This window comes from Typha latifolia, chromosome 3 (genome assembly GCF_019914945.1).
Source record: "Typha latifolia isolate L0001 chromosome 3, TyphaL0001v2, whole genome shotgun sequence".
NCBI lineage: Eukaryota > Viridiplantae > Streptophyta > Magnoliopsida > Poales > Typhaceae > Typha > Typha latifolia.
Genome location: NC_133088.1, coordinates 3069086 through 3085147, shown reverse-complemented (window position 1 = coordinate 3085147; position 16062 = coordinate 3069086). Strand labels below are relative to the sequence as shown.

The 16062-nt window shown below is 38.5% G+C and overlaps 4 protein-coding genes across 4 annotated transcripts; 3 read left to right on the top strand and 1 right to left on the bottom strand.

The window, feature by feature from the left end:
• The first annotated feature begins 1357 nt into the window (after positions 1–1357).
• LOC140785155 (proline--tRNA ligase, chloroplastic/mitochondrial) lies at positions 1358–7349 on the top strand. Its single transcript, XM_073132914.1, has 11 exons — positions 1358–1763; positions 1855–1911; positions 3236–3346; positions 3512–3598; positions 3679–3792; positions 3880–4086; positions 4963–5100; positions 5911–6072; positions 6162–6361; positions 6785–6868; positions 6970–7349. The coding sequence occupies exons 1-11, from the start codon at positions 1416–1418 to the stop codon at positions 7109–7111; spliced, it is 1650 nt and encodes a 549-aa protein (XP_072989015.1). The 5' UTR covers positions 1358–1415; the 3' UTR covers positions 7112–7349.
• Positions 7350–7717: 368 nt separating this feature from the next.
• On the bottom strand, positions 7718–9749 carry LOC140785085 (ammonium transporter 2 member 5-like). Its single transcript, XM_073132802.1, has 3 exons — positions 9151–9749; positions 8789–9074; positions 7718–8508 (listed from the first exon to the last, which is right to left on the bottom strand). Exons 1-3 carry the CDS (start codon positions 9727–9729, stop codon positions 7961–7963), a joined length of 1413 nt encoding a protein of 470 aa, XP_072988903.1. The 5' UTR covers positions 9730–9749; the 3' UTR covers positions 7718–7960.
• A 1473-nt stretch (positions 9750–11222) lies between these two features.
• On the top strand, positions 11223–12789 carry LOC140785084 (uncharacterized). Its single transcript, XM_073132801.1, has 2 exons — positions 11223–11432; positions 11881–12789. Exons 1-2 carry the CDS (start codon positions 11333–11335, stop codon positions 12666–12668), a joined length of 888 nt encoding a protein of 295 aa, XP_072988902.1. The 5' UTR covers positions 11223–11332; the 3' UTR covers positions 12669–12789.
• Positions 12790–14051: 1262 nt separating this feature from the next.
• LOC140784824 (uncharacterized) lies at positions 14052–16038 on the top strand. The gene is made up of 3 exons (XM_073132406.1): positions 14052–14260; positions 15125–15612; positions 15743–16038. The coding sequence occupies exons 1-3, from the start codon at positions 14158–14160 to the stop codon at positions 15797–15799; spliced, it is 648 nt and encodes a 215-aa protein (XP_072988507.1). The 5' UTR covers positions 14052–14157; the 3' UTR covers positions 15800–16038.
• The last annotated feature ends 24 nt before the right edge of the window (positions 16039–16062 follow it).

Here is a 16062-nt window from a genome sequence, read left to right as displayed (position 1 = left end):
AATATATAAATTATTTATCCCAGTTATTTCGTCCCTAGTTGCTGCCTTTCTCAGTTGAGTAACATCTTTCTTCAATCCATTTACGCGCTACTCGAAGTTATATATATATATATATATATATGTGAACTTACAGTTGCAAATATCTATTGTCAGTGTATGGACTAAACACCCAATGGCTCACCACAATGTATCTCCGGCGTTAACTAACAAATAGCTAGTGCATGTATAAAATTAACTCACTATAATTAGTATATTAAAATTATATAATTAAAGAAATTTTACAAATCACATCCTATATTTTACCTATTTTATAATTCGTATCCGTCTTTAAGGATTCTATAACACTCATTTTTTCTATAATATTTATTTAACATCCTAATGTTACTTTAGCTAACTGACATTAACTATATTATATAGTTTATGTGACTCTAATTCAAAGATTACTAAAATACTCTTAAAATTTTCTAATCTAACCTAAACTAAATTCTCACAAAATCCTTCTTTCCCAAACTAAACCCTAACTCCACAAAATTTAAATCCTCTTATCTATAACTAAACCATATCTCATAAAATTATATTAAAATTCACAGCTGACAAGAATCCTCTTAAATCCCTACCATGTATAAGCATTAGAAATTTCTCCCAACTATACCTATTTTTCTCTATCTCTCCAGCTTAAACCCTTTTTTTCTCAATTTTTTCTAAAAATTCATCTCCCTCCCCATCTTTAAGGTGGTAAGCAATAAAATCGGTTTAGAATTTGGGGAGCTCTAAAATCTCTATTGCTTAGAATTTGGAAGCTTTAAGATTGGCTTGGCATTTAGGTAATGTTCTCCATGATTTAAAAAGAAATAACAAGTATGGATGTTCAAGTTATGAATAAAATTAAAGATAAGTATAAGGGTAATTTAGGAATGTTATAAATCACATAGTGAATTATAACATAATATTCTATTTATGGTATTATTCGGTTTGATTATGATTATGTTAAGTTAACTTAGGGTGTTAAATAAATATTATAGAAAAAAAAATGAGGGAGGCGTTATAAAAAGGTGGAAATCATAAAAGAGAGAAAATATAAGGTGTAATTTATAAAAGTCTCTATAATTAAATAGGGTCCGAATTTCGGAGTCTAATACCATGTCAGAGTTCCGACCTATAGACTATAGAGCGAGCCCAAATTAAATCTGTCTGGTGAGGGTTGGGTTTATGACCGAGTGCTGTGCGGCCTGAAACATACATTTTTGCAGGATTACACTCGAAGAGAATCAAAATTATACTTCATAAATAGGAGAATTATAGGGTGTTTCTGGAAAATTTCCCAGATAAAACCCATTTTAAACCCTCTTAATATCCTATCCAATTCCATGCGACACTAGCAACCCGACCGTCCTCATCCCTCTTCTCCTCCTCTAATGGGGGCTCTCCGCCTCCCATCTCTGTCCCTCCTCCTCTTCCCCTCCAGATCCATCCGCTCATCTTCCCTTCGGCTCCGTTCTCCTTTGTCCACCACTAGCTTCTCGGCCTCCTTCTCCGGCGCCAGTGCAGACCGAGATTTCTCCACTCACAGCGTCACCAAGGAAGCTGCCCCGCCGCAATCGAAGCCCTCCTTGGGCCAGGAGGGCTCGGTAACGCCACGGTCGGTCGACTTCAACGCGTGGTATCTCGACGTCATCGCGAGCGCCGAGCTCGCGGACTATGGCCCCGTCCGGGGCACCATGGTAATCCGCCCCTATGGCTACGCCATCTGGGAAGCCATACAGGTGATAGCTTTAGTTGTCCCAAATCTTTCTTTTTGTTGATTCTGTTGTGAAAGCTGTGATCTTTGACTTGATTGTGTGGTGCTTTGAATAGGATTATCTGAATGTGAAGTTTAAGGAGACTGGACACAGTAATATGTACTTCCCTCAGGTACGTGATTATTTCTTTGCTACAATGTTGAATGCAATTTCTCATTTTTCCGATTTCATTCTTAGGTTTTGAAGTTGGTTCTCTTGGGATTTCAATGTAGAGATGAAATGACCTTACTTAATGCATAGTGTGGATGTTCTAAATTTCCACCATTAACAAATGAATAGTTTTTCGTTAAGAAACTGCAATAGAAAGCTTTATTCCCGTACCGTCCCAATGTCTTTCACTTTTTCAAAATTTCCTTTTTGAAAGATGACTTTAACCACTTGACAAGCAATATTATGTTATGTTGATAATTACTAACTTTTCTTCAAAAAAAGATTAAAGAACACATTGAGGATGGTTGCTAATTTTTTTAGTACAGATCTTTTGAGCAGGTATTGAATGCTGATTTGGTTTTGGAGATGTATGTTAGTTGGTAGAATTTGCTTTGATGATTATTGTTAGTTTCGAAAGGATGGATGGCTCTCCTAGTGCTTTCAAGTTAGTAATTGAGCCAGAGAGTGGTAGCTACATGAAAGTCTCAAATCTTATTTACGGTTACGGTTCATATGGATATTCAGCCTAGTTGTGGGCTAGACCTGCAACTTTCAACACATGTAATGTATTATATATTCAATGTATAAATCACTCTTTACAACTAGGGAACAAGAAGCAAGCTAAGAAGAAAAAAATGAGAAAGTAGAAAAATGACTTTTATTTTCTATAGGTATGTTTTTCAAGAAAAATATTTGCAGGTCATCATTATAGTCCAGTGGTTGAGTCTACCATCTTATGCCAGAGGTTATAAGTTTGATTTCTCTAATAAACATTGGGGTTTATATTTAATGGATTTACTATTGGAGCAGTATACGTGTATGGTTTAATCTCATTGTGGCCTATTTTTTAAGTAAACTGACCCAGTTATCCAACCTATATATTGAGAAGGGCTAACATCTTTGTCTAACCTATGATTAGCCTATAGGTTTATGATCTATCGAAAAAATGCTAAGTACGGAAAATCCAATTCTTCTAAGTGGTGTAAATGAATGAACCTTTCTCTAACTAACGAGTAATTTGTCATATTGTAGTGTCAACTATAGTATAACACATCTATCATGTTGCTAAATGGAATTTTTTTCATCATAATAACTTTGTACAAAGTAGAAGAGTAATATTTAGGAGAAAAATTCATACTTATTTTTCTTTTAATCTGTTTCTTTTCTTATACATGCCCTGGTATATTAGGTCACACACCATCCAATCATCCGTATGTGATCATGTTCTTACTAAAGTTGTTTGCCAGGTCTGGTTTACTTAATGCCTTCACTTTTTATAACTGCAGTTTATTCCATACTCATTTATAGAAAAGGAAGCTAGCCATGTTGAGGGTTTCAGTCCAGAACTAGCGCTTGTGACCATTGGAGGAGGAAAGGAACTTGAGGAAAAACTTGTGGTAAGCTTCTTGTTTGGATAATTTGGCATCTTTCTATTGTATTCACTTCCCTTTTATCTTCGTAAAGATAAGAATAAAAAATATATAGCATATTAGCAATAGTATATGATGTTATCCACAAACTTAGGTTTAATTTGAATTCTTCCATTTTTGAGGGTCTGGCAGGTAAGACCAACAAGTGAGACCATTGTAAATCACATGTTTACTCAATGGATTCATAGTTACCGGGATCTTCCTCTCATGGTCAACCAGGTAGGCATTATTATTCTTTCTAATTTGAAATTATATTCTTGTCAATTATGTTCCCTTAAGGTTTGTTATTTTCGTTCTAGTGGGCTAATGTTACTAGATGGGAAATGAGGACCAAACCATTTGTGAGAACCCTTGAATTCTTGTGGCAAGAGGGTCATACAGCTCATGCTACCCTAGAAGAGGCTGAGAAAGAGGTTTGCATTTTTTTCCCTCTCTGTTTCTAATGGTATTTCAGGCTTCTTTCAGATCTGATTTGACTTTTTAATGTTGCTGTCCCACAGGCATTACAGATGATTGATGTCTATAAGAATTTTTCTTATGAGGAAGCTGCAATACCTGTTATTGCAGGTAGAAAATCAAGGGTTGAAACTTTTGCTGGTGCAGATCGAACTTATACTATTGAAGCAATGATGGGTGACAGAAAGGCTTTACAAGCTGGAACTAGCCACAACCTTGGCCAGAACTTTTCTCGTGCCTTTGGTACACAGGTTATTGTTTGCACATATGACACTTTATGATTTTATTGTTCTAAAGGATCTCTAAATGGATCGAATGGATTGAAGTTTAGGCCGATCTCAATCCTGATATGATATCATTTTTTGGGTAGCCGACCCTAAAACCGATACTTAGAACCTTACTTTGAATTGATTGACTGATTGTATCATTAGTGTGTGCAGTAAGCTGAGTTACATTTTTTCTCTCTTATGACCTTTTATTGGTCCATGCGTCCTCAATTAGAGCTGTGAGGCTTCTCACTTGAGTTTTGTGATTCTGGTTGTATTCTTTGCAGCTGTAATGGTGATATTATATATTTAGCTTTTTGCCAAATTATGTACTACATTCTTGATATAAATGTACAAGTTTCCTTGGTGGGGACAATTTTAAATTGTGGATATTGTGGATCTGATATTTTGATGACATCAGCAGATCATATTGTGGACCTGCTATTGCAGGAGACGTTAGTGGTGTCACTTTTAAATTGTATAGAATTGTACTTTGACATATAAAATAAGCAATTTTGGCTGGTCACTTGGGTTTGTGGACAACAAGGATCATTTTATGATTAGCCATTTCTTGATGATGCATAGTTTGTACTCTGTGAGAACTTGTTTGGTCAATGTGGCCCTCCCGCTATATCAAGCTATATAGAATGTCATGGTTGTGCTTGCGTTTTAAATTTCTGTTCTCTGAAGCAAAATTGTTCTATCTTATCCCATATGCAAATTAATATTTACAATGAGATCATTGTTACCGAAGATCCTTTTTGTTGTATGATATTGTATGGTATGGGGCGGTTAGCTTTTTGCAATCTATTTGTTCATAAATCATAAGCATACGTTCTTACAAGAACTTACTTGTGGCAGTTCACTGATGAAACTGGACAAAGGCAACATGTATGGCAGACTTCTTGGGCTGTTAGTACTCGATTCGTCGGTGGCATTATCATGACTCATGGGGATGATGCTGGTCTCATGCTTCCTCCTAGAATAGCACCAATACAAGTAGGTCTTACTAAATTCATGTTTTACTTCGATTTTCCTGTATGAGAATTTTGGCACATAAACATAGAAGTACACTACGGGCTTTTGCAAAGATTAGGTTCGATATTAATTATTATTAGGTAAGATAGAGCTGCTATAGTGGGAAGTTGCTTAAAGTTCAGGATATCAATTGCATATGGTTTTAGTCAGATATCCCAATTATATTTCTTGGTTTATGATGTGTCTTTAGATCTGTAAGTCATCTCAACTACTAACACATAGCACCACAAGCTTAGATGGTGATGGAACATGGGAATTTTATGTTTCTGCAGTGCCCTCCCATAGTCATGTTGTAGTGCAGACTGGGCAGTCCTCATGATTCTTCAACTTTACAAGGTTCTGTAGAAGTAGAAGATGCTTGGGTAGGACAGTAGAAATACTAGAAATGAGAAATTCAATGTCAATTAGAAATTTTTTTGCAAGTTAAGCTTGAAAGAATGAGTCAAGTTCCCATTTGAATGGGTATTACACAGACCACGTTCCTCAAGCATTTCCCAGTATGCATATGAATTTGTTAGTATAGGTGCATGTGTATGCAGTTATACATTTGGATAATTTTATCTGCTTGAAGATCAAGCTTGATGTAAGACTACTTATGGCTCGTCAAATTTCTTGATTAACTGGAACATAGTGAGGATGGATAAATTTATTTCTATCTTAGGACTTTGTCGATCACTGGTCTGGTATGCTCTAAACATGTTGCAGTTCATGCATTGCTTTGAATACTGCTAGGCTGAATGAGACGTGCTGTTTTCCGGTATTAATCTTCAGGTAATAATAGTGCCAATTTGGAAAACAGCCGATGACAGAATAGGAGTTATGGCTGCTGTAGACTCCCTTCAAAATGTACTGAAAGCAGCAGGAATTAAAGTTAAAGTTGATGACTCAGAGCAGAGGACCCCAGGATGGAAATTTAACTTTTGGGAGATGAAAGTATGTTTTCTTGGTCCTTGGTCTTATTCAAAAAGTGTTATCGAGCTTCCTTTTATCTTACTGTGTTAGGAAATTCTGTCACTTTACAGGGTGTCCCTTTAAGAATAGAAATAGGACCTCGTGATGTTACCAACAGGAGCGTGGTTGTATCCAGGAGAGACATCCCTGGAAAACCAGGTAAAGATTTTGGGGTATCCATGGAGCCATCTTCATTAGTAGACCATGTGAAGAGCAGGTTAGAGGACATCCAAGAATCGCTCTTGCAAAGGGCCACATCATTCCGTGATAGGTAACTTCCAGCTTTTGGTAGATATGATTTTTGAACATTTAATTAGGCAAAATTTGAATGGAGTACACTCATTTTCTACACAGAATTATCAAAGAAGGGCAGTATATATTCAATATTATACCACTTACCAAGTTCTTGCGACTTTGTCCATTATACTTTTCTGATACCCAAATTATTACTAATTGATGATGAATGCAGTTAAAGAGCAAGGCCAGTCAACATTAACGTTTTCCATATATTTCAATTTCAATGATTAGAGGAAAAAGGTTCCAGCATATAATCGCAATCCCACAGACCAACAGTTATTGATTAAACCTGTTCTGACAAAAATTGAGTAGTTCCACACAATTCTTTTCCTTGTTTAAAAGCCTGTATTTTCTTTTTCCTTTTACATGTTAAATGAATTGGAGGTATCACTTGCAGTAATATTGTTGATGTGGTATCCTATGCGGAACTGAAGGAGGCCATTGCTGAAGGCAAATGGGCTAGGGGTCCATGGTCAGCTAGGTAAAGAACAACATTTGACAGACTTCCTTACTATGTATTTATTAGACGAGAAGGAAACGATTGCAGAGTTCTAACCAGTGTTTTAACTTGTTAAATAATAGTGATGCGGAGGAGTTAAAGGTGAAGGAAGAGACTGGTGCAACTATAAGATGCTTCCCGTTCGACCAGCCACAGGGCCAGAAGAAATGCTTCATGACTGGCAACCCAGCTGATGAAGTTGCCATTTTTGCAAAATCTTACTAGGATCATAATAAGACCTCGCCACCCCATATGCCCCTACTCTTTGTTGTTTTGCCATTGTAACGGCTCCAGAGACTTCATTCTTTTGGATATAAGAATAGTTGCATGCCAATACTTATGTTGATTCATACGAGCCAGTCCAGGTAAATTTTGTTTGAGAATAATTAGTTGACCAACAAATTTATTCTGGCGATGTCTTTGACTGACATTTTTTTAATTACATTAACATTATTTTCTCAAAGTTCTGTCAGTCTCGCTGAGTTTATTTGCACAATAACTCTGTTTGGAATTTTGCTAGATTATTCGCGCCTGGAGATAAATATCAATCTTGGCTCGTTAAATCTGCATGAAGTATGAAACTTTATGCTGCAGCCGAGTAAATAGGCATGACTTGTGGTATCATTAATGCATCTTTTATATTTGGGATTTTCAAAAGATCATAATAACTATTACATTCTTTAAAATATTATAATTACCATTGAAATTATTAATCCTTTTCAAAAATGCCAACCCTTTAGTTTAATATAATTAATTATGGTTAAGACCAAACTTAGATGAACAAAACAGTATTTTGCTTAGCATAAATTGTTCAAAATAGTTTTAAAGCTGCATAATTATACCAAAAGAAATTTTTTAAAGAAAAAAGTCTGATAAACTTGTCATTGAATAGAGCTAATCAAGCTCGGACAAGTGAAGACAAGAACCAAGAAAACAAATATCAAACCAATTCCAAAGTACTTTAATAAGCTTATCGTTGAAGTCATCATCCAGAGAGAGTCGAAGAGTAACCTTCTTTAAAACCACACTGAGCTCTTAATAGTCTAATACTAGCAATGTGACGTTCTCGCCAGCTCAAGCGAAGCGATCAGCCTTAGCCAGCTCCTCTGGTGGCAGCTCCTCCACGCCATAGACAGAATCATGGCTGGACTTCTCAAGCTTCTCGCCGTCGCCCCACAGGGCATACGCCTCCTCGCCATGGATGGCGTCGTCGCCGACCTGCATGTCCTCCTCGCTGAGGCAGAGCGGCACGATACGGCTAATAAGCACGCAAATGGCGCTGGTGACGACGACGTTGACGGCGACGATGAAGGCAATGCCCCCGAGCTGGAGGAGCATCTGGCGGACGCCGGCGCGGAGGCGCCCATCCTTGAGGCCGTAGGCGAGGCCGACGTACTTGGAGACGTCGCCGGTGTAGAAGAGTGCGGTCAGGTGCGGATCGGCGAAGAAGCCGGTGAGGACGCCGCCGAGGCTGCCGGCGACGGCGTGGGTGTGGAACACGGCCAAGGTGTCGTCGACGCGCTTGAGGAAGCTGAGCTTCTTGTGGAGGACCATCATGGTGTACCACGGGATGCTGCCGGAGAGGATGCCCATGATGATGGCTGCCCAGCCTTGCACTATCCCTGAGTCATTACGTGGCACAATGAGGACCAAAACTTGTTAAAAAATAGTGCAATATAGGATAGTCAATTATTTTAAATTATCTAACATAGTATTATATATAGCTAATTTTTAAGCAACCTTGTTAATTAAAAACAACTTACTTTTTTTAATAAGGCTAAAAATTAGATTTAGTTATCTAAAATAAGTCCCCTTGATCCAAATCTAATTTGGCAAGACTAGACTAGGCATGATCTTTTTTGAAGTCCTCCGGTATATACGAAGCAATTAATTAAGAGATACCTGCAGCAGGGGTGATGCAGACAAGTCCAGTGATCATCCCTTGGACAGCGCCGATAACAGAAGGTTTGGAGAAGAAGAGGACGTCGAGGAGGAGCCAGACGAGGAGGCTGGTGGCGGCACACACGTGCGTGTTCAGCACCGCCAACGATGCGACGCCGTTGGCCGCGTACGGGCCGCCGCCGTTGAACCCGGTCCACCCCATCCACAGCAGCCCGGCGCCGGCAAGCATCAGCAGGACGTTGTTGGGCGGGAACCTCTCCCTGTCGTTGCTTGCCCGGGGTCCCACCTGTTGCATTATTTATTTTAATTCCTCTCCGTTCTCTCCAAAACAGGAAGAATATCGAAGTCTTGTAAGTACGTACCCAATAAGCCGCAGTGAATCCAGCGACACCAGAGGAGAGGTGAATAACAAATCCTCCGCAGAAATCCATCACGCCAGCCTTGGACAAGAACCCATCCGGGCACCAGATGCTGTACGCCCCCACGGTGTACGAGAAGGTAAGCCAAAGCGGCACAAACAGCATCCACGCATGAAAGTTCATCCTCCCCAGCAGTGCACCCGCCACTAGTATCAGCGTGATAGCCGCAAACACGAACTGGAAGAACACCATAGTGGCCATAGGAAACTCTCCACTGAACGCCGGGTCCAGAAGAGACTTCTGGTCGAGGGCGAAGCCCGGCCGGCCGATGAATGGGAGGAACTTGCCGAGGCCGAACGACATCTGGTAACCCCACCCGACCCAGCAGACGAGGACGGCGGCAAAGGCGTAGAGGGCCATGAAGGCCGAGTTCACGGCCCACTTCTTCTTCACGATGCTACCGTAGAGGATCACGAGGCCCGGAACGCTCTGGAGGCCCACCAGAGTCGCCGCCGTCAGCTGCCACGCGTTGTCGCCCTTGTTCAGCCAATCGTCTGGGCTGGAGTTCGGAGGAGTAGCCATGTTTGATTTGATACTCTTCTGTTTCTGTGGTTATGTATGGATATAGGTATCTATATATATACATTTGTATGTCTATGGTTGTAAAGGACTGAAAGGGTTCAGTTAATGTGTTATTAGTTGGCACTTCGAAGTTGACGTTGGATTGGATCGGTCTGACGTGTCCTATCATGCTAGCTAGGATTTTTCTCTTTTGGAGTAACAAATCATGCTAGCTAGATTGCCTCCAGTCATGAGTGCACGAATTTCGTGTACTTGGTAGTATTTGATTTGCTGCAAGAAGCCAATCCTGGCGTCTTTGTTTGCAAAAAATACCGCCATAAAATAAAATTAGGGGATGCTACCAAAGAGAGAATAGTTAATCTCGCCTTTATTAATTTTTGTAATCAACAAGAAGAATTGGTTAATTCCTTGAGAACATCACCAAGCTGGCTGTGTTAATAATAGGGAGGTTAATTGATATGGCGTTAGATTTGAGAGAGATTAATTACCAGCTGAGTCGAGATTATTTTGCAGTACGTAATAGCTAGCAGCTACTAAAACAAGATCACGCCAAAGCTCATGCCATACCTCCTTGTCTGTTTCATACATCGATCAACGAGATATTGTTACGTAATGTTGTATATGATTATATAAATCTAATGTATTTACTGATTAAATGCATCTTATGACACAATCAATTATCATATTAGGGATTAATATTACCCTAGATAGATAACTTCCAATTAGCCCAATTAAGTTTGGCATGCCGGCGAGCTAGATGATAGATTCGAGTATCAAAGCAATTAAGGAGTTAAGCATGAAGTGCCTCCAAACAAGTTCAAACAAAGCAAAGAACAATTCCCTTGGCAAACTTAGGAGGTGTCTCAAATCTTATTAGTGCATTCAAATTATTTTTAATAATAACATCATGCTATGTTATGTTATTCTAAACATCATGCTACATTTCTTGGGGCCAAGACCAACCTATGATAATTAAACCCATTGGGATGGCATACCAAATTATGCTAACTTTTGCTTACTTCCTAACGTTACTTGCACCAAGGACATTTTGCAGCCTGGGTTTGAGTCCTAAATCTAGTTCTAATAACTTAAGATATTAAAAAAAAATGGTAAGTTAACACGGTATCAGAAAAATATTGAATTTATTTTGCCATTCTAATCTTGTCAATCAGATATATAAATTAAAAAAAATCACAATCCAGAGTGCTAGGATACTAAAAGATTTTTTTTTATAAAAAAACCACAAGCTTTTAAAGCAATTGTTAGCCAGATGAGTCAAGTACCAATACTATCAAGCAAGAGACAAAAGCACTACTTGGTGGTATAAAAAAGAGAAAAAGAAAAAGGAAGCAAAGCACTTGGAGTATACCCCCCCCCAATTGCCCCAACAAGTCCAAACAAAGCAAAGAACAATTCCTTTGCCAAACTTAGGAGGTGAGCAAAATATACCCTTCAACCCAACCACAAAATCTAGCATTTCTCTCCTCTAAAGTAACAAACACCTCGAGCCATAACTATATAAATCCCAGCAACTGGCCTCCATAATCACTCGTCCAGCTCCTTCTCTAATTACTCTTCACACAACCCGATTAAAAAGGCTCTCATGGACGCCACACAAGGAGAACACTCTTATGAGGAATTCGACCCCATTGCAAATTGGATTCAGGGGGAAGAATTTGACACTCTCCTCATCCATCTCCCAGGCAAGCCATATCATAAGTTTTTTTTTGGAACTTCGCACACCATAAGCTATGTATTTTTTTTTTAAGAAAAAAAAATTGTTCATATTCTTTCATAAGAATATTTTTCGATAATTTCTTTTAATGACCAAAATGCCTTTCGTTTATTTATTTCTTTTTTTTTCTTTGTGAAATTAAAGTAGTTGAAAATGTTCTTTGATGGATCACGGCCTAATATTCCTCTTTCTCTCTTTTAGTCTGTAAAAATTGGTATGGCTCGAAGTAGCTAGTGGGTTAAAAGTGATTGATAACAAAATCGTACGCATCAATAACGTAGTGCAAAAATGAATCTATACAAAATAAACATTACTGTGAAGCACTGAATAGAACTGCTGAAGCCCTGACATGCAAAAAAAAAAAAGTAGAGTAAACTAAATTAATCACACTAATCCATTCTAACACTGGGTTGCAGGATTCACGAGGGAGCGAGTTAGAGTTCAGATCGACAACTACCGCAACCTCCGCACGACCGGCGAGCGACCCGTCGAAGGCAATCGTTGGCAACGGTTCTGGAAAGACTTCGTCCTCCCTGTCGGCTACAACACAAACGAAATCCGAGCCAAGTTTGAGAACGAGACGCTTCACATAAAAGTTCCCAAGAATCGCCCTCGAGACACCACTAGTGTTGTCACTACCGCAGCCGACAACCCCAAACCCAGCTCAGTGCAACCTGCCACGACAGCGATGCCGGCGGCGATGCCAGCGGCGACCCCGCCGGCTATTGCGACAAAGCCGAGTACTGTTAGGAAGCAAACCAGCAAGGTTTCAAAAGATGAAGCTAAAAAAGATCGTGAAGAGAAAGACCCAATTAGCAAGTTCCTGGATAACGCCAAGTATGGAAGTGCCGATAGATCGTCCGGCGAAAAGAAGCCGGAAGAATCCCAGAAGCCCGCACCGGCCGAGCCGGCGATCACGCCGATTGCGAGTACTGTTAGGGGGCAAACGAGCAAGGCTGCGAGTGATGAAGCTAAAAAAGATGGAGATAAGAATGGAAGGGAAGAGAAAGAAGCAGTTGGCAAAGGCAGTGGACAGGAGGTAGAGAAGAAGCAATGGTTGGGTGGGGTGGTGATGGAGATGAGGAAGCCAAGGCAGATGCTGTTGTTGAATGTGGTAGTGGCTGTCATGGTGTTGATGGGGATAGTGGCGTATGCTACGTATAAGCTGAGGACTGGAGTTACTAACGAGGATGAGAGTGGGTAGGGTTTATTATATATAATTATGTTTAATGGAAATTAAATGTGGATTTGTTTTAAATTGTGGATGATTTTACTAATTGTATGTCCATGGAATAAAAAACTTGAAGAGAGAAACTTTATTTGAATTTTATGAGTTCCGTACGTACCTTTTCTTTGTGAGAATTAAGATTTGCATGTACGTAATTAAAAATGAATTTATGATTTGAATCTTGTCTTAATGATCTTGTGCATACCAAAATCAATTAAATTATTTAAGTCCTGCTATAGGCCATGTTTGGAAATAGATTTTCTGACAGGCAGATATTTTTGAACTATTCATGATAAATTGTGGGAATATATATCTAGTTTTATAAACCTATATAAAAGAAGAAAAAAAATCACCTTTGTTATAGATAAATATTTATAGATGGAGATATGCTCCAACCTTAATATTAGAGAAAATAAAAAATTTGAAAAATTCGAAACTTTCGACTTAAACTTCTGAAAATCCAATCCAACTTGTACCTAATCGCATCAACTGAAAAACTAATTATTAGGAAAACCGATCTTAATGATTTGAGGCTCGAAATGTGAGAAGAATTTCTGAATTTGGTCAAAACAAATGTTAAAAAGAACACTCGGTTTCATTGATCTTTGTTGGAATTACATTTTCCTTCCACTAACCTAATTACACCTCTATTTTGAATCAAGCCACAATCTGCTTTTCTATTTGATGATCTTGTTCAAATATGAGTATTCGAATGCTAACTCTCAGTAAGATGAATGCAAAAGAAAAACCCACAAGTCCTTTTTCTTTTTTAATTATAGAAAAAAAGTCCACAGACTGAAATGTATAAGCTTAAGGATTATAATAGCAAAGATCCATCTACAGATCAGTCTATTTTTTTATTTTTAACATAATATATATTGAATGGCTAGACTGACAATAGTATGAGCCATATGAAACCCTTAAAAAGGGGAACATAGACGTACATTCACATCCATCTTTTATATTCAAGAACTAGGGAGGGAAGAGATGAACCAGATGAAGCTATCCCACCCTATTGACTGCTTTAACGAGCGATGGGGAAGGTTTTTTTTGGACTTCATCTTATTGACGAACCGATCGATCTCTTTCACCCCATGCGTAATAAAAGATTTTAACATTTTAATTATAAAATATTTTCTTTTTCGAACTGTTGATCTCATTGCAGATATTCTTTGTAAATCAGAGGTGCTTTTCTGCAAAATATTGATAATCCCCAATTAATTATTTTTTTTTTAAAAAAAAACCTACAAGGTTGCACCTGCAAGAAAGCAACCGTCGAAGCAACCACTTAAACCCCAAGAAGCCAAGACGGCAGGAATCACTCCTCTCTGGGAAACCCAATTCGGAGTTCTTCTACCACCAAACCAAACCTCTCGTCGATAAATGAAAGAAATCTTTAATGGCTGGGCCTTCGTCTCAATTCCAGAAAGAAGGAGCTCAGATAGAAGGAGGGGGCTAAGAAATCATGGCAGGAACTCTGTTGCAACCTCGCAATTACGCAGTTTTCGAACCCAGTTGCATTTGGTCAAGGGCAAAGGAATGCGATACCCTCGTGGTCAATGTACCAGGCGAGTTGTCTCCATAACCATTAGCTTAGTGTCTAATTTTATAGAATTAGGCATCTAAGCTCTGTTGTTTAACCTTCGAATTGAGGTAAAAAGATAGAGTTACTAATAGCAAATTAATTGAAATGTCTGTGTAGCCCTCAAGAAGTTTGGTACATCTGCTTTAATTATTGTGCCGATTTTAAGGTTAGACGTATGTCTCAAAAGATTTTTCGCCTTACTTTCTCTATCAAACTTGTAATTCGTATTAATTGAGATGAAATATCTGCATATAGATTTTTTTTTGGGTGTGTTCCTGAAGAACTAATTTTGAGAGATATTTAGTACTTCCTTTTGCTACCACTTTCATTGGCATTAGTGACTGAATATTAATCAAATTGATTAAGGTAGCCTAATATGGCCCTCTTATACACGTTGAAAAATGAAAGATAATAGGGTTAAATTTATTTTATCTCCTATGTCTAAAATTATTTTATCCTTCATAAATCTTTTTGTATTAGGTGTCCCTTTGACTGAGCCCATCTAAATTATTAAACTACCCATTTACATCGAATATATTATATATAAAGCAAATTACCAAAAACACTCAAATTATATTTCTCTCCAATCAATTTGTATCTAAAAAATTCACTTAAGTCATAAATACAAAGATCAAGATTAGTTTGGTAAAAAAGATAAAATTATGAAGGAGTAAAATAATTTTTAGATATAAACCCCGAGAAAACCTGACTAAATGCAGTATAATGAGGATTCGAATGACCATAAACAAAATAAATCGAAGGAAAATTTTGTACATTTGTGACATGATGTATATGTTTCAAAATGCATGCCTCATTGCCTCCTCTCCTCGCCAACCTTCTAGTGCAGGATTCAAGAAAGAGCAAGTGCAAGTTCTAATCAACACCCGCCGGAAGCTAAAGATCAGCGGAGAGCGGCAAGTAGACGGCAACCGGTGGTCTCGATTCAATAAAGAATTCCGAATCTCAAACAAGTGCAACATCCGAGGAGTCCATGCCACGTTCGACAAGGACAGAGAACTGCTGTGTGTTGTCCTGCCAAAGTCATCCTCCCAAACTAAACCCCAACACCAAGCAACCCAAGTGGGAGATCCTCCAATTAGTAGCAAACCAATTGGTAAGATGGATTCAAGCAGAGGAGGTCAAGCAGGCAAACCAGCAAGCCATGATGCAAACTTGGAGGGCAGAGGAAGTGATGCAGTAATGGTGGTGGGGAAGGATCTATGCCAAGGAGAGGAGGAATTCCCAATTAAAAGTGAAGTTTCTGTTGATGTGGGTGGTATTAAGAAGACTAGTGGAGGGTCTGGGGGATTGTTTAAGTGGTTGAGAAAGATTAAGGTATGGGTTGCACTTGTTGTGGTTCCCATTCTACTGGTCATAATTGGATTTGGAGTCTATGTGACAATTCCTGGGAAGGGAGACATTGTTATTTAGCACTCACATTTATGATTATTGTCTTCTTTTTTAGGAAAAAGTTGGTAGGCGAAGAACCTCAGAAATGCTATATAAACAATTACAATTCTGATACGCGTATGAAATGGAGGAGAGAAAATGTGAAGGCCTTCAACAACAGAGCGGCAAAAATAAATTGTATTTAGGCAAAAGGTTGTATCAAATGATTAATTGTTGCTTTGTATCATTAGATAATAATACAATTTATAGCAATTATAATGTATGTTTGGATGGATAAAAAATAATAGTTCGTGCGCCGCACTGTATAAAAATACATGACAGAAAAATGAATTAAATAGAGTTAGACTGTGATATTAATTTTTAGTTAGCTAAAGA